The 19,174-nt window shown below is 41.7% G+C and overlaps 1 protein-coding gene across 3 annotated transcripts in view; it reads right to left on the reverse strand.

The window, feature by feature from the left end:
* Positions 1-15,898, reverse strand: part of AKAP11 (A-kinase anchoring protein 11) — a 51,419-nt gene extending 35,521 nt beyond the window's left edge. Inside the window, exons 1-2 of one of the 3 annotated variants that reach the window (XM_055124143.1) lie at positions 14,998-15,898; positions 1,990-2,101 (exon numbers count right to left, since the gene is read on the reverse strand). In XM_055124143.1, coding sequence (XP_054980118.1) covers positions 1,990-2,049 — 60 coding nt within the window. In that variant the 5' untranslated portion in view covers positions 2,050-2,101; positions 14,998-15,898. Of the gene's footprint in view, positions 1-1,989; positions 2,102-14,436; positions 14,610-14,997 lie in introns of those variants that run through there. The other 2 variants (XM_055124144.1, XM_004604672.2) reach the window with 2 other exon arrangements.
* Positions 15,899-19,174: the final 3,276 nt, after the last annotated feature.

Raw genomic sequence — 19,174 nt, forward strand, 5'->3', positions numbered from 1 at the left:
CTGTATACTGAATACATGGTCTTTTATTTTTCTTCCAATTTACTTTAATATATAAAGATGGATGAAAAGTCAGTTTTAGAACCTAAAAATATTTACTTATTAAAGCTATATTAATATTCTCAAACTACACAAAAAATGAGACCAACATGTGCATTTACGGAATTGCTTATCAGTCATGCCGGATGCTCATTCATTTGTGAGGACACAGAACAGTCCTTGCTGAGATTCACACATTCATCTATTTGTCTACACGGTCAACCCTTCACTTCCCAATGGTTTCCTTTTACTAGGAATGCACCTTTCCAATTATGTGTCTTTTTTTTTTTTTATGTAGGAGTATTGCTATTTATTCAGCCGTTGTTAAGCTGATTGAAGTGGACATGAATTCCCCATTACTTTTAAAAAAAAAAAATTTTAATTGAATATCCATGAGATAGACCATTACAAAGCTGTTCATAACTGGGATTCAGTCTACAATGATCCCAGCACCCATCCCTCCACCAGTGTACATTTCCCACCACCAATGTCCCGTGTTTCCCTCCCACCATCCCCCAACACCTTACCCCCCACCCCCAGCCTACCTTGTTTGCTTCTTAGAGCAGACATTTACCTTCCTCATCCACCAGCCATTGGAGGAAGACTAGGACAATGTAGATGATTGATTTACCTGAGTATTTATTCAGGTGAAATCAGATAAAATCTTGTCTATAATGTGTTGAACTGTATGGTAATAGTATGCAATTTCAGTTGTGGCCCATTTCCACAGACTCAAGAATATACTGGTAAATTCAAATTAAACACAATTTTGATGTTGTGCTTGAAGAAAATGGATCATTAGCTCATTATTATATTTTACTTTCCTTTTCCAAGTTTGGAGACATCTGTACCTTAGATTTGTGACAGCTGACAGTAGTTCTGTACATTTCCTAGCTTTCTGAAAAAAGGAGCAACTATATGAAAATGTAGGCCTGCCTACAAGCTCATGAGAAAACCAACAAACAGAATTTGGAAAAGAGCCAGAAGATAAGAGTTATAAAAATGATCAAATTAAAGTCAAAGGGCACTTTTTAACATTTAAGCACAGGTCTACAGCAGTATCACATGGGCGCCGAACAGATAGCACAGGGGGTGCTCGCAGTGGACTCAAGTTGTATCCATGCCAACAGGAGCACCCCCGAGCACAAAGCCAGGATTACCCAAAAATAAAAATAACCTCACCAGGAGTGCACCCCTCCAAAAATAAATAAATAAATGTCATACAACACAGAAGAGGAAGCTAAGAAAAGGTTTAACAAAGACAGCTAACCTTCTTGCAGTCCTATTCTCTCCTACTTCTGTTACGTCATGACCACGGTTTAAGACAAAAGTGTCATTGACAGTATCACGGGAAAAGGAAAATGAGGGGTTTTCTTTCCTAAGATTACAAAGAAGAGTAACAGTGGGTAAGACGCTTCTGTGAATGTGGCTGACCTGGTTCAATCTCCAGGATCCCCTACCCCCACCCAACTCCACCCCAGCACTGCCACAATAGTAATTCCCAGTGCAGAGCCAGGAATAACCTCTGAGTATTGCCGTGTATGGCCCCCAAACAAAAACAAATACAAGGAAGAATCAGGAATGATACTGACTTTCCCCACTATTACATATCCCAAATCTAGGACCTGGCTATAATCAATGCTCAAATATGCATTTACCAAATGAGGTAATATTTTGAAGTAACTAACAATTTTAAAAAGAAAAAAAAAAGGAAACTATCAGCTGAGAAGAAATGGGGAGGCATCGCGATAAATAGGAAAAAAGGCTCATTACCTACATTATTTCATATAACTTATTTTTATTTGTGCCAATTTTTATGGTTTTTCAATGTCAATCCCAATGGGATTTATTTGAAAACACAAAAACTCCAAAGTTGCTTAACTTCAAAAAGAAAAATCATTATTTTTATTATAATAAGTCAAAAAAGGGACCTGCTATAATGAATAAACTTACTTTTCTGACAGATGCCCTGATCTTCATACGTCTGTTTCTGAAGGCCTGGAAAGATGCCATAACTAGACTGCTGTTGTATATGTAACCAAAGAAAAGTTAATCCATGAAACACCTTTAAAAAAGAAAAATAATATTAATTTATTGATTCAAGTATTTTATTCCCAAGTAATCTCTTTATTGTCCATAATTTTTAAAATAAACATTTGGTGCCATAAATGTTTCTTAGCAACCCCAAATAAAGATTTTAAAAGTATGTGAATACTGGCACTTTCATGAGGTATAAAATTATTACAAAAGTCTTAATTTTATATTGAAAAGTAGTTTACTTTTACTTATCCCACATCCCTTTCTAATACAAATAAACTATTTGAAAGTGTCAAGAAACATTTGGAAAAGCTCTTATAATATAAAGTAAAGGGCTGGAGAGATAAGCCAGAAGCAAAGGCACATGACTTGCAAACAGCCAACCTAGATTCAATCCCTGACACCAAAAACACAAAGTAAAAAAATAGGGGCTTGAGCAATAGTACAGCAGGTAAGGTCTTTGCACACGGCCAATCCAGGCTTAATCCCCACCCAGTATCCCATATGGTCCCCTGAGCACCGCCAGGAATAATTCCTGAGTGCAGAGCCAGAAGTAACCCCTGTGCATCACTCGGTGTGACCCAAAAAGCAAATAAACAAAAACAAAAAAGTTGTAAAAAAAAAACAGAAAAGAGAGTATGTTGTATAAAAAGAATCCAAGTTTCTTTTTTCCCAAAAGTCCATTGAGGGAACAGTGACTGTTACAAATATTATTTCCTGCGCAGAAGAATCTGATAATGTAAAAAATGAACATGTAATATATACATACATATGTCTCAATGATACAGATCAGATGAACGAATTCCTTATATGGACAGCTTAACGACATACCAAAAGTTCAAAATTACATCCAAATTAAAAAATTAATCATTTAATTTGTATTTAAAGCACTCACACATTCTTATCTTGGGAGAAGTGCTAATGAACTGCCTTAAAGTTTTAGCAATGTTTCAATAAAGTAACTCGAGCTGGAATCAACTTGAGTATTATCTAATAAATATGATCACTTGATCCCGATAACTTGCCCATTCACTCTAAATCTATTTGCAGCAAATGCTGTGGATACAGGGATTCAGGGCCTGTCAAAGGAAATGTTTCATTATAGACAAAGAGTAGAAAATGAGTGCTAAATAACTAAAAAATCCGAGTCAGTACAGATTTAAGAAATGGTCAATTAGTTTCAAACTGGCCTTAGCAGAAAATACTTAGTTGAAGCTTTAAAAATATTTGACTGATATAAATGCATCCTATTAGACTGACACACAAAACCAAACGGTACTCATCAGAACTGGGGGAAAAAAAAAACACCTGAATTCCGGTGTTTTAATCTTATACTCTTTTACTATAGAGATAAAACTGGAGTGTGTGTTGCATACACACACGCATACACACCAATATGCTTTAGAGATTTCCAGAATTCTAATTTTTTGACAAAGAGCTAAATATAATTTTCTTTCTGAAGGAAGGTTAAATTCAGGACTAAGGTGTCTCCTTAATAATAAAACTTGAGGGGCTGGAGCGATAGCACAGAGGGTAAGGCATTTGCCTTGCACGCGGCTGACCCGGGTTCGATTCCCAGCATCCCATATGGTCCCCTGAGCACTACCAGGAGTAGTTCCTGAGTCTAGAGCCAGGAGTAACCCCTGTGCGTCGCCGGATGTGACCCAAAAAGCAAAAAAATAATAATAAAATAAAATAATAAAACTTGACCAATGACTGTAATTGAACTAGGACTGGAAGACAGGTAAGGTTGTTCCCAAGAGTTTAAGATTAAAAGAGTACTGCAGGACTCAGAATGTCCCAATCTCAAAAGAAAAATACTCTATAGGAGGGCCTCTGGAAACTCTGAAACATAGGTAAGAGCTGGAGAGATAGCTCAAAAGGGTAAATGACATGCCTTACATGTGTGAGGTCCTGAGTTCGATCCCTGGCACTTCACGACTTCCTTCCAGTGCTTTTGGGTATAGCCCTGGTGGCACCCCAAGCATTGCCAAGGTGACCCTGGTGATGCCAATACCACCAGTCCCTACAGGCACTGTATCACCTTCATGGCCTGTGTGCCAATACACAGAATAGTGTATTGGCAGAAGTGGCTCTCATGCCCCAAAACAGTTCTGGTGAACCCCTTCCAGCAAACGTAAATAAATAAGGGGCCAAAAAACCCCTATGGAGTCACTGTCACTGTCACCCCGTTACTTATCGATTTGCTCGAGCAAGCATCAGTAATGTCTCCATTTTGAGACTTGTTACTGTTTTTGGCATATCAAATACACCACGGGAAAAATTATCAAAAGGACCGGACTTCTTAAAAAAAGGTGTAAGTATAAACTTTCTTTTTTTTAGGCACTGTGATTTACAATTTGACAATGCAGGGTTTCATGCAAAAGAAAAACAAATTCCTACATCACACATTTCACCAGTGTTAGTTTCTCTTCACCATGTCCCAGTGTCATCCCCCCTCCTCCCCAGGCCCCCGAAGGTCATATGTTTTTTTTAATAATAAAGACCAATTCTCAATTTCTGTTGTCTTTGAGTTTTTGTTGTTTCTTGACTATGTTACTTTACATAGCACATATGAAGGAGATCATTAAGTATAAAGATTTATTTATAAGCTTAAAATAAGAAATCATCCTTTCATTTCTCCCAGGCTTGTTCTCTTTTTTTCCCCACAGTTCTTTTTGATCGCCAGAAACCCTCAAAGGCAAATCACATTGCCTCTAAATTCACATAAAATGTATACGACATTGAGATCCATATGGTTCCTGCAAAGGTTCCCGAAAAACAAAACTCTCAACTCTGCTCCTGAGTAAAGCAGCAGCAACTTTCCGGAGAGCAATTTGATGATGCATGTCAATAGCACGAAAATATTCCTACCCTATGACACAGCAATTCTACTTCTGGGAATTCAACAAAGGAAATGAATGATCCGGTAGCCTCTAGGGTTCTTTCTAACCAGACTGTTTTTAATGCAATGAATAGTCTGCTGAAAAAGTTAATCCTTAGGCAATACTCCAATTTTACAATGAGAAAGACTGACGCAAAGGGAGTTAAGCGTGGCCTACAAGGTAAACAGTAAGTTGTGATTCAAATTAAAAATCTCAGACTTCAGGTCCCAGGCTCTGAACAACTCCTTAGAACAGGATAAAAGTTTGGAAAGCAGTTAATCACACTTTATGACTGAGAGTTCTAAATACGCAGCATTCCAGATGCCAGAAACAGGTTGGCCAAGAGCAACCTGGAACGTGCCCATACACAATGATGGGGGCAGACATTAGAAACAATGGAAAGACAAAAACACAGAAAGCAAAGCAGTTTTTACTTCTTCTGGCTGCTAACCTTCCTTCAAAGGCCGGAAAAAGAGATGGGAATCGGAAAGTACCTCCAAGATGTTGACTATAGTCAATAAGAGCAAAGATTAAATAGCAATTCACAGGAGGCCCCAGTGGGAAAGAAACTGACCAACTACCTGGATGAACTCTTCAATCAAAGTTTTAAAGTCATATCCCTTAGGCAGAAGAAATACTTGTAAGGAAACTGCAGGGGGAAGCTGGGCAATGCCTAGAATTTGACATCTCTCACTTCTCCAATTCACTTTACCTGCAATACTTCTGAATGGCACACTTAGAATAATCTCATGCAAAGCTATAAGAGCAAAAAGAATGTAAGAATGTAAGATTTAGAAACTATCTTTTAAAAATACACTAAAGAGGGGCTGGAGCGATAGCACAGCGGGTAGGGTGTTTGCCTTGCACACAGCCGACCCAGGTTGATTCCCAGCATCCCATATGGTACCCTGAGCAAGCACTGCCAGGGGTAATTCCTGAGTGCATGAGCCACGAGTGACCCCTGTGCATCGCTGGGTGTGACCCAAAAAGAAAAAAAAAACACTCAAGAAAGAGGAAACATTATCATACGACCAAAAACTAGTTATTTATCTATTTTCAGAGTATGTCAACAAGAAACTACATGTAAGTCTACATTTATACCTCACTTTCACAGAAAAAAAAGCACATTATGCAGTATCACTATCACTTTATGATTAAGGAAGTACAGATGGACAAGGCAAATAACTGATAAGTGAGCATGCTTCTAGAGCTGAATAATGAAAGAGAATACAAAAACAATGTCATTAGGAAATAAAATCCTCTTAAAGGTAAGGGGAAAAGCAGAATAAACCATGCAAATAGCACTGAAACACAAAGGAACACAAAGGAAGCTCTAAGAACCTAATACACAAAAAGGACAGTAAAGGAACTGAAGAAACAGAGAACAGAGATATGAAACATTCTGACCAATTATACCTATCCTTTGGTCCTGCAATTTTCACTTCTTAAAATTTATCTGATATATGTATTTGCACAAAATAAAATCATATGCATAGAATATTCACTAAAACCAGTGTCACTGTCACTGTCATCTCGATGCTCATCAATTTGCTCAAGCGGGCACCAGTAACGTCTCCATTGTGAGATTTGTTGTTACTGTTTTTGGCATATCAAATATGCCATGGGTAGCTTGCCAGGCTCTGCCGTGCGGGTGGAATACTCTCGGTAGCTTGCTGGGCTCTCCAAGAGGGGCAGAGGAATCAAACCCGGTTCAGTCGAGTGCAAGGCAAATGCCCTACCCGCTGTGCTATCGATCCAGACCTCACTAAAGCCAAAAGAGATAAAAACTGAAATAATCTAAAAGTTCACCAACTCAAATAAATGATATGGTATGATTATTAGGCAGCTGCTGGAAAGAGATTAATACATAATGATTGTGTGGCCACAAAAACATTCAGGGTAAATAAACAAGTTAAAGAACAGCATGCTCCCTTATTGGCTATTTTAAAATACCACCATATACACAGCAACACATTATAAACAAAACTTTCATTACATACACATCTGACACAGTTGTCATTTGTACATATCCTCCAAGAATTCCCTCAAATCTACCCTTCATCTCCAAAGCAGAATTGCTAAATCCTTATGGATCAGTTTAAGGACCTCCTTCCTTAAAGAAGGCATGGCCATCTCCTACCCCTTTCTGTCCAAATAGGAGTCACCTCCTTTTACTCCCAATGACGTTTGTCTTTTATTCCTGTTTTTTGGTTTTGGTTTTTGAGCCACACCTAGTGATGCTGATCAGAGCTTACTCCTGACTCTGCGCTCAGGGATCGCCCCTGGTGGACTCAGGGGGCAATATGGGTGCCAGGGATTGAATGCAGTCAGTCACAAGCAGGGTAAAAGCACTACCCTCAGTACTATCACTTTGCCCCGTGTCTTTTATTCCTTTGGTGCTACTGTTAACATGCTTCACTCATGCCCTGATTTTCTTGAGGACAAAAGTGTATTATTGTTTTTGTTTTAAAACTGTATGCACTCAAACATCTGCTAAATTAAAAAAATAAATAGTAAGGGGCTGGATTGTATTTGGCCAGCCTGGATTCCACCCCAGATGGTCTCTGGAGCCGCAGCCGCACAGGGAGTGATCCCTGAGCACAGAGGCACAGAGCCAGGAGTAAGTCCTGAGCACAGCCAGTATGACTCAAAAAACCAAAACAATAAACAAGCAAAGAAAAACAAAAATGAAAAGTAATTTTATTAAGAACAAATATACCTTTAAATGTTTAAATGGAGACATCTAGGTTTCATATTTGTAAAAAATACAACTGAAAATTTCCAGTAATTTATAATTTTGTTATACTTGGAAGCGTATGTATTAAAAAATACTCCAAATATGTTTTATGCAAATTTCATACGGCCAAGTATTTCATATTATGTTGAATACAACACGAGGACAAATGACAGCCAGAGGACAAATAGTGAAACAATGGTCTTCAAACATACAACACAAAACTTAACTTGGGCCTGTGATCCCCTAATGCTTAGTATAAGCTATGACACCCATACCTTTTTTAAAATGTGTGTAATTTCTTTATGACTATCAGTGTTTTTATTTGTATTCCTATTTTATACACCTGTATCCTGGGGATGCATAAAAATTTCTTGGATGAAAGGGGATGCAGATCTTGGGTAGAAAACATCTCAGCCCTGCTGTAAAGAAAGGAAATACTGGCTGCCAGCTACTTCCAAGTTACAACACAGGGACAGGAAAGCCGTTTGGCAGTCTCACCTAGTGGCAGAGATGGAGATCAGACTTTGGGAAGGACAGTGTGGTTAGAGTTTGCAGCACAATACTGGAAACAGAGCAAAGAAAGAGAGCTCTAGAGATCTGCAGGTGGGTATTCCCCTATGCTCCTTAACTTAATCGTGCCAAGTAACTGAGGTTGGGGGAAATAACAAAGAGTGGTAGGTCAAACAATATACATGGCTATTCAAGGCTTGGAACAGTTTGCACTCCCACCAACCAGAACAGGAAAATCTTGTAATGTTCAGACAGCGATAGATTCTTCAGGCAGAAATTTTTCCATCTGAGAAACTAAGTCATTTCTATACTAAATGGACTAAACTATACTATACTAAACCTCTATACTGAAATGGACTCACCTTGGCAAAACTTAGAGGTAAGTCTAACAGTTCAACAAAATTCCAAAAGACCTAAACGTGTATCCCTACTTAATCCAATTCCTGTATCTCAAGAAAAATAAAAATTGAACAAGCAAAAACATAAAATCCAGCGGCTGCGGGGCTGGAGCGATAGCACAGCAGGTAGGGCGTTTGCCTCGCACAGGGCTGACCCGGGTTGGATTCCCAGTATCCCATATGGTCCTCTGAGCACTGCCAGGAGTAATTCCTGAGTGCAAAGCCAGGAGTAACCCCTGTGCATTGCCAGGTGTGGCCCCCACTTCCCCCCCCAAAAAAAAATTCCAGTGGCTGGCACACATAACAAAAAAAAGATCAGGTATGCAATGGAGAAAATATGACCTATACAAAAGGGGAGGGAGATTACTAAGTGCAGAGCTAGAAATGGCAAAGGTGATAAATGTTTAGATGGCAGCTATGCTTCATACACTCAAGGAAATAAAAGCATGATCATGAAAATTAGAGAAATGTAAGATAGTAAGCAAGCCAAACAGCACTTCTGGAGATGAAAATAAAATATATTCAAAAAAAGAAACAGGGGCCGGAGCGATAGCACAGTGGGTAGGGCGTTTGCCTTGCACGCGGCCGACCAGGGTTCAATCCCCGGCATCCCATATGGTCCCCCAAGCACGGCCAGGAGTGATTTCTGAGTGCAGAGCCAGGAGTAACCCCTGAGCATTTTTTGGGTGTGACCCCCCCCAAAAAAAAAAGAAACAATGCTGAATGCAATTAAAAGCAGATGAGACACTACAAAATAAAAATTCAGAGATCTTGAAAACGGGCAGTAGTACAACTAGGCAGAAAAAAGCACAGAGAAGAAACTTAAGCTGTAAAAAAAAAAAAAAAAAAAAACCCACCCCAAACCAGCATCAGTAACTGAACAGAAAAGATGAATTAAAGTCTCCCACATTATTGGCATTTTGATTCAGTTAAGTCCTTGTTGCAGGAGCTGTTGCATGTACCATCAGATAGTTTAGCAGCACCCTTTGCCTCTACCAATTAAATGCCAGTAACACCCAACTCTCTGTGAGAGCAAAAACGTAAAAAAAAAATCTTTTATTAAAAAAAAAAAAAAAAACTTGGGGTAGGTGTGGTTTGAAAACTAACACCCAGCTCAGATACCCACAGTGCAAAGTTGCTGCTTTCACTTACAGAACTACATTCTGAGGCCATGTTATATTCTTCCTTGCATTCTCAAATTTATCCTTAACTGCTTACCCATAGTCTTTATTTAATGAAACAAGTGTAAAGTAAGACTTCACCGGGGACAGAAATTTCAGAGGGGTATTTGGTGGGAAAAGAAATAGCTTCAAAAAAAAAAAAAGTTAAGGGGGCTGGAGAGACAGGCAGCAGGTAGGGCATTTGCCTTGCAAGTGGCCAACCGGGGCTCCACCCCCATCATCTCACATGCACCCCCAAGCTGGAATGATTCCTGAGTTCAGAGCCAAGAGTAACCCTTGAGCATTGCAAGGTGCAGCCCTAAACCTGATAACTTATACCTAACCCAGGATTATTTGATTTGCTATCAATGTGCTCTCGAACAAAAAATGTTAGCAGTCTTCTACTGCATTCCAGAATGGACTCAACCTGCTGATGCAAATCCAACACTAGTAACTGACATTTAAAATAGTAATAATAAAGTACAAAGTACGGGATATAACAGCTACTGATTCCAGAAATCTCTGTATACCAACAATATAAAGCACTTAAAAAAAAAACCAGAAAACTCTTAAGGTGTGATTTTTATGTCAATATATGCCTGGAAGTCTGTTATTGAAGTCTGTTACAATCCCCACCTACAAAATTATTTTTAACAGAAAATGTTCACAATTTTAACCCAGAAGCACATTACTCTTCATCAATGACATCTGTGAGTCCATAATTTTCTGAGCATGGTGCTGAAAAGGCATTTCAGCAGCTCTTGAAAAGAGAACTGAGGCTCAACCCTATGCTGTCAGTAGCAGGGATGTGTGAATGGATCTGATCAGCAGATGGCCCAGAGCTAGGCAAACTCATCCCATAGCTTTTGCAGAGTCTACTATCTGACAGTACATAGGGGGGGGGGGGGAAGACTGAAAAATAATTTTAAGGCTCTAAGTGTGGGGACCTGAAGGGTGGAGTTTTGCCCATCAAGAGTGGCCAAAAGTCAGTTTTATGTGAATATAATACCCAGCTGGAGCCACAAACATACACACTAGTTGTGGTGTTCAAAGCTATCACCTCCAAAGAACCTGAAAGCTGACCTGGAAAGACTGAAGAACCAAGACAGACTCAGAAATCAAAGGTTCCCAAACTTATTTCTGCACCCCCACTGCAAAAAACAAACAAAAAAGCTCAGTGCCCATCTCCCTGGAAATCCACCTTTTCCTAAGTAAAAAACAGAATGACACCCCCACCCCCACCCCTCCAATGGCACTGAGACTTCTACTGCCCTCCTGGATGGGTAAAATGCTTCCCCACAGGGGGAGGAGGTTATCACTCATTCTGGAAAACATTGATAAGGAGGTTAGCCAGGATAAAAGGTTCCCAGGCAGGTAAACAACAACCCCCAAATAAAGGGCAGTCTGAAAAGCTGTGCAGTAGGAGAGTCAGAAGAATTTAGCATCATGAAATCAAGAAATCATCTTTCATATGGAGTACCCAGCACTAGTCTTCTAAATTCCTGAGGACATAAATGATACGTTTAGTTAATCTCTTTCCTGCCCTTATCACAGCATATACTCAGCAATAATGACACATCCTGACAAGGTGCCAGACAGGCACTGTTTAATTGCTGTTAAACGAAACTCGTAACAGAAAATACTGCTATTATACCCATTTTTGCATACAAGGAAACTAAAGCACAAAACATTTTCAGAATTTGCCCTTATAAACTCATGAGTATCTGCCCTGAAAGGAACGCACTGCTCAGAGCAAGTTTAATGTGGTGCTAAGGGAAAAACTCAAACTGCAGAATTTAGTACACCACAGTTACCCCTTATTTCCTTCCTGTGCTCAGCCCTTAGAGAAAACCTGAAGCTCAGTCAAAGAAACTATAAGCTGTGAGCACATCTAAGAGTCCGCCTTATCCAACTTCTCCATTTCTACATCCCTTTCCTCACCCTCAGATAACTGGACTAGAACGAGACAAGTGATCAGTAATTTGTTGAGAACCCGACTGCAAAATGAAAGTGAGTCTGGTGCTGAGACCATAGAAAAGGAAGGCTTTATACAAACTGAAGTTTTGAGGAAGCAAAATTCAAGGCTTTTAAAGAAAACCAACCTGTATGATGTGAATGGACATAAAAATACAAAGTAGCAAAGCACCAAGTAGCAGAAACACAAGAATGTGAGTTCCCAGAGAAAACTAGAAGAGTAACTGTAACTGCCGGACCATTTTCTGGTTCCCAAGACTCAGAAGTGGAATTCATACAAGCAGCTTCAGCTAGCCTTCCAACTACACAATAAATGTCTTTTTTCAGTAAATTAATTGAAGTGGGTTTTTGTTCCTGGCAGACAAATATTCCTTAAGGCATTAAAAGAGGTCAAAGAAAAAGTACTCAGCAAGCAGCTATTTGGTGTTTCATTTCTTTCAGTAAAGTTTTTCAATTATATTCTGACCCCAAACCCAAACTCTACATTATACCTTATTTTACTCAAGGAACAAACCGCATTTCTTTTCTGGGCAATTACACCATTTATCTTACTCTTTTCTTAAGATTCATCAAAAAATATTAACTTTTCTCTTTTTCTTTGCCAGGCCCTAGTCAATACATGTTTGTTTCTTTGTTTTGGAGCCATATTCTGCAATGTTTCAGAGCACTCCTGGCCCTGCACTCAGGAATTACTCCTGGTGGTGCATGGGGACGATAAGGGATGCCAGGGATTGAAACACTGAGCAGGCCGAATACAAGGCAAGGGCCCTATCAGCTGTACTATTTCTCCATACCCATAATCGACACATCTCAAATGTCCTCATAGGCAAAATAAAAGGCATCTGCAATTGTTCAGCCTGTTTTTAAACCAATAAAGTATTTTTCATTACCAGTTTATAGATATTAATCTCAAGCTAAAAGATCTCCTGACATCTCCCTACACCTTGTTTTAAGTAGTTGATTGTATTACTAAAATGCAGGTCACTAACAGAAAAAAATAACAAATTAAGCAGAGTTAATAACCCTACCCAAAATGTATTAGATTACTTTCCAAAAGCAAGACAAAATGACAAATATCCACTACAATCCTAAAAGTTTAACACCCTTGCCAATGATGAAAACCAACAAAAATTTCTATTTTTCAATCCCCCAAAATTAATTTGGCAAGATGGAACGGGGCAGAACTACTCTAGATTAATGCCTTTTGCCCTTTACCAAAAGAGATACTTCTTAAGTTTTCACATTGTGTTCAAGTATGGGCAGAATCGTCCTGCCTGTTTATAATTGGAAACTTCTCTTTAAAGGGCCTTCAATGTATCATCTGACGTGGGTTGATTTCCTTTGACACACAATGAACTTAGATGCTTAATGTGTGAAGGAATACTTTATCCTTGAAGTTCAGAAGCCAGATCACTAGCTCACTTTGGTTCAGGGTTTCTGGCATCTTCCATATCCTCAACAATACTTAGGAGTGCATATAATGCTAGGTGCTTGACAACAGTGCAGCTCATGGAACATCCAAGTCAATAGTTACCAGTGCAGCTTTGGAACCCATTTCTTATCTGGCTCACTGACAGTTCTTTCACTACTTATCAATTGCTGTTATTTACATTTACAGTGAAACTAATTTATCAGTCTTCGGGTTAGTTCTGCCAGGAGGAATATGAAAATATGAATGTGGGTTCTACCTGAAAAATCTGTTTTAAAAATCCATCAAATTGCACTATTTTAACTGACACTAACCATGCTAGGAACTGTCATTTACTGTCATTTACTCTAAAATCATAAACAAGACACTAAACCCATCTTTGTATCAGTATCTTGTCTTTTCTATGTTCAGATATCTAAATCATCAGGCAATACGAAGAACCCTAGTGAGGTGCAAACAACTAATGAAAACTTACATATTATGCAAGTGACTAATTACAAATCCGAAACGAGAACCACAATTTTTAACACTGGTTTGCAACACGGCCCTTAGATACGTATCTTAGCAGTAGAAGAAGGAAAGCAGAAAAAAACAGGACTGCCACCAATAGCTGCACTGTGGAGGTTTCGAGTCTACCTTTGAGCCAGCCTCTCTTTTAACATTCTTGGCCACAGTAAGGTGCTCCATTTGAAACACTGGATGGTCAGCATTTCAGTCATTAAAATCCGCGGAGGGTTTGACAGCCAATCCAAGAGGATACTAAAGGTCTTGCGTTTCAGTCACAAGATTTGCACTGCGCCTGGAGTCCAGGGTTCAGTGGTTCTGACAGTTAAGGATGCTATTCGGGGCCCAAGTGCAACATCCGCCTCCTGCTTAGGCTCCAGCCACCGAAAACTGCACCCACACCAACACCACACACCTAGGGGACCGCCCTGAAGACGCTGGGACTGGAAACCCAGCATGTCATCGCTGGGCTGCAGCTCCACCGCCACACTGGGACGCCAGGAAAACAGCTGGAGCCCGGGACCTCCTTTCCCAGGTCCTAGATACCCTGGCCTTCCTCTCTCGGCCCCGCTCCTCCCACCGCCCAGCCGACAGATAAGCTCTGGGGCGATCCCCCGCCCAAGTCCGAGCGGGGACTGCAGGAAGGGGAAGGGGCTGGAGCGCCGGGGCCGACCTACTCCATCCATCCCGTCCCGTCCCCCCACATCCCGCCGCCGCCTCCATCAACGCTCCGCTAACGCCGAGCACCGAGTCGCACCCGGCTCACCTAGGGGCCGCAAGCTCCGCAGCTCTCGGGCATGTCAGCAGCCCGCAACGACCAGTCGCGCGAGCCGCCGAGCAGCCGGGCGCCCCCTCCCGCACCAGCCCCCAGCCCTCCCCCCTCCCAGCCCGCGGCCCGCCCCCTCCCTGCCCACCCCCGGCTTCCGCCGCCGCAGCTCCAGCCTGCAGCACCACCTAGTTCCCCCCCACGCCTCCCACTCACTCTCGCGAGATGAGGGCTTCTCGCGAGAACTCCGTGACGAAGCCCGCGCGAAAGCCGGTGGGCTAGAGGTTTGGGGGCGGGAGGGAGGGGAGTTAAAAAGAAAAAAGGGGGGGGAAACAGAAGGAACAGGAAAAACCTTCCCACGTGCTCCGGGGTCGCGAGCGGAGCGGCGGCGGGCATCACGTGACGTGGAGACGGTCTCCTCATTGGCCAGCGTCGGCGGAGCCGTGGGAGCTTTAAACTGCTGCTGACCTACGAACCCGCGGCGGACGTCTTGCGCGCTTCCTGGCCCGTTGCCTTGGAAACCGTTTAACCCTTTCCTCGGGCCAAAAAAAAAAAAAATACCTGCGCTTGGGTGTCGCTGGGCCGTTTTGGGGTTTCAAGAGCCGGGCTTCTTTTCTTCGACCTCCGTGGCTTTCCCGCTTCCGATCAGAAGAACGTTGGGTTTTCTTTTTCTTTTTTCTTTTTTACCCCCGACAGCCTAGCCTGACTTTCTCATCCCCCCACCTCCCCTCCCGCGGGCCCTTGACGAAAGCAGCAGCCCCACCGGGTCTGACGGCCCCAGCCGGCCCACCGGTTCGCGGGTGGTGGCTCCGCCCCGTCAGGAGCATCCCCGGGGAGCGCCACTCACGGCGCGCCCGGCCCGCGCGTCCTCACCCCTGCCTCAGCGCTGCGCCCCGGGGGGCCTCCGGGCCCTAGTGCTCACCCGACGTCTCTCTCGGGAAGGAGAAGCCTCGACGACGACCGCGCCGGGCCGCCCCGCCCCGCCGCCGCTTGCCGCTTTGCAAATCCGGACTGGGAACGGCCGCTCGGAGACGCGTGTCCTCGAGGACAGCTATTTCAAGAGTGCAAGCACGTGACGCGAGAAAGGCGTTTCTAGGTGTTCGCACCTGATGAGTTTGGGGCGGCGAGAGGGTCTTTAAAAAAACAGCCAAAACAACAGCAGCAGCAACAACAACAACAACAAAACGGGCCCTTCAGTAATGTGCATTTCTTTCATCCAACCAATTTTCTTTGAGCTCCTACACTGATGAATCCTGTCTCTGGACTATCAGGAGGGCAGTGATAGGACAACTCTAGGGTCTTAGGGAGCTTGTACTTGGGGAGTAGGGGTCGGAGAAAAGGTGTCGCTGGGTGTTAAGTACGTGCAGACACAGGACGTGTAGCACTGTCCTCCCGATGTTCATCGATTTGCTCGAGGGGGCACCAGTAACGTGAGACTTGTTAGTGTTTTTTTGAATGCCCCACGGGTAGTTTGCCAGGCTCTGCCGTGGGGGCGGGACACGTGGGGGCGGGACACTGGGTAGCTTGCCGGGCTCTCCGAGAGGAACGGAGGAATCGAACCCAGGTCTGCTGCGTGGAAGGCAACCGCCCTACCCGCTGTGCTATCGCTCTAGTCCATACAGGACATGAAGTGAGGATAATTGCTTCTTCTTCGGGTGGCTACTGGGGGAAGGCGGACACTTACACCCCCTTTTGCCCAACAGTCATGCCATGGAGCGAAGGCCTGTCCAGGCAACGGGCAGGGCTGATTCAGAGGTTCTAAGTGGGATTTGAGAGGGCAGCAGAGTTAAGGAGTGTAGGGGAAGGAAGCGAACATTGCCCGTTGGAAACCGAGACAGTAACTGTTTCAAGTGCAGCAGACTGTGGATCTTTTTACTGGTGACCAATTCAAGGTCCCATGTGGCCCGCGACTCTTGGCTCCCTCCTTCAGGGAAGGAACAAGGCAGTAAAACTAACCCACTCGCCCAGCTGCTATGCTTGAATCGCCTTTTAACAGACGGAGGTGGGAAGGAAAATGAAATTAATTTTTATAAAAGCCAATAGAGCCAGAAGCACCTGCCAAATGAAGGTACACAATGGAGGGGAGATACCTATGATTTACTTTTATTTATTTATTTTTAAACTACCCTACAAACAATAGCCAATGATCTTGATACTCCTCTTTCAAAATCTGTTGGGTCGAAACCTTGGAGCTGTGTGTCTGTTTTATTTCTTTTATATTGCCGTAGTTATTGCTTTTTAGTTACAATAAGAAATATGTAGGAGGGTTTTGTTATGGCTGTTACTGGGAAAAACACATGCCACGGAAAAAAAGTTGTTTACAATAAAAAGTGTCGTCGTAAGAAAAGAAGAAATATAAAGTGCTGTTGGGTGCAGATACTTATTCTTAAAGTAAAAGTTGTGGAAAGATCAGGGTTAAGGGCTGGAAAATGAAGAGGATCTTTTCACGGAAAACAAATCAGAAAATTTGAGTTACAGCTAGAAGACTTTTGATTAACAGGCGATACAACCAAATCTAGGTACTTATCACCTTAAGGCTCAGCTTCTTCATACATAAAACAAAGCAATTTGACTACGTACAAAGTGGTTATGCCTAAACCATACCTGGGTATACATATAGCAGTGAACTTGAAGCTGGAATGAGAAAGGGGGCAAATTTTTGTTAAAACCCAACAAATTTGGCACAGGTCAAATGAAATTGGACACACACTCGGAGCTAAGAAGAACCAATGACAATAATACAAATACCAAGAAACCTCCCTAAGAAATCTTGGCATTCCCAGAATAAAAACAGAAGCATTGCCACCTACTCAATTTCAAATTCTCATGCTCCTTTGCTCTGTAGCTATTTTGAATCTACATAGTGTTAAATAATGAGTCACATGTTCCTAATGAAATTTTTAAGAAATAGACCTTTAAAGGTCTATGGCACTAAGACCCTTCTTGTAAATGTTGAAAGATTTGAGTAGTGCGTTGGAGTGCCATTTGCAGTCCTCAGTGATGAACTGAACAGCTGCTTGGTACGGCTAATTTTGAGGAACGGGCTCAAATCCACCACTATAGAATCATAAATTCTTTACCCAAACAAGTGGTCCTTGCTGGTTACATTACATTGAGTTCTTTATAGAACTGAGGATTGAGATCTATTTCTACAAATAGTCCTAGTTCATGGCTTCTTTGAAATTATTTTCATTTTAATACCTTTTAAAATTAACCCAGTGTTCACCCATTTAAAGCATATAATGCCATGGGTGTTTTTTAAATACCATAACCATAATATAATTTTAAAACAATTTTATTTGCCCCAACAGAAAGCCCAATTTATTAGCAGTTAATTCTCTCTCTCACATCCTGTCCCAAGAGTTCCAATCTACTTTATGCTTTCACAAATTTGATTGTTCTGGTCATTTAATATAAAGGGAATTATGTAATATGCAGTTTTTTGTATCTTCATTTAGCTTAGTGTTTTCAAGGGTCACCTGTATTGTAGTCCATATCAGTATTTCCTTTATTTTACTGACAATTACTGATTCCAGCAGAGTTTACTTATTAATAGGTATCTGTATTGTTTCCACTTTATGACCATTATGAGTAATGATTTGACTTTGTGTACAAGTTTTGTTATATAAGTAGATGTTGTTTACTTTTTAATTTTTTTTAACAACTTACTGTTTCTCTAAAGTTTGCTTTTCCTAGCCCCGTTACTTTGTTCCTAGCTGTATTTTTGCCTGCCTTTGAAGTATGTGAACTTCATCCCCGAAGATTGGCTTTTTCACTATGACAGTTCATAGATAACCATTTCACCTGCTGAAGAGCCTTCTGTGGCTTGGTAAGGAGTAACCCACAATCTAATTTTTTCTCTGCTGTGATATCATTTTCATACATTCCTGTCAGTTCCTCAAAATGAAGCCTTTTTGCCTCAGAGAACTTCACTCTGTTCATTCAATATGGAATGTTTTTTTTTCTGCCCAATCCCCTTAAGTCTTTGCTTGTCCTTGACATTCCTTTCTACTCCCGTTTCCTCAAGAACTCTTATTCTAACTCTCCAGACTACATAACTCTACTTCTTTTTCCTAAAGCATACATCAACTCAAAATGTTTACTTCCACTAGACTGCACATAGTAGGTGCTTGATAACTTTTAAAAGGAGGGTGGAAAAAGGGGAAGGAAAGGAAGGGAGGAGGGAAGGAAAGGGAAAGGAAGGAAAGGAAAAAGGAAGGAATGGGAAGAGGAAGAGAAATTGAATACTTATTCTTGCTTCTCCTTTTTTCCTTTACTGGAAAAATATCTACTAATGTTATTAGTCCTGGGCTGGAGCATAATGCACTGGGTAGGGCGTTCGCTGGATTCAATTCCTCTGCCCCTCTCTGAGAGCCTGGCAAGCTACCGAGAGTACCCCGCCCGCAAGGCAGAGCCTGGCACTCTCCCCGTGGTATATTTGATATGCCAAAAACAGTAACAACAAGTCTCACAATGCAGATGTTACTGGTGCCCTCTCGAGCAAATCAATGAGTAATGGGATGACAGTGACAGTGACAGTTATTAGTATATGTTGTGATAAGAGGAATTAATGGAAGAGTTCATGCTCATTGTGGACTAAGTGTCCCCTGTTTAGGCCTCCCATAGAAGAGTGCTATAGAGAGAAGACCAGTGGTATACTAAGGAAGTGAGGCAGCAGTGTGACAGTTCAGAAAACACAAACTGTATCCAAGTCTTACCTAAACCTCACAGGTCCCCA

This window comes from Sorex araneus, chromosome 1, assembly GCF_027595985.1.
Source record: "Sorex araneus isolate mSorAra2 chromosome 1, mSorAra2.pri, whole genome shotgun sequence".
NCBI lineage: Eukaryota > Metazoa > Chordata > Mammalia > Eulipotyphla > Soricidae > Sorex > Sorex araneus.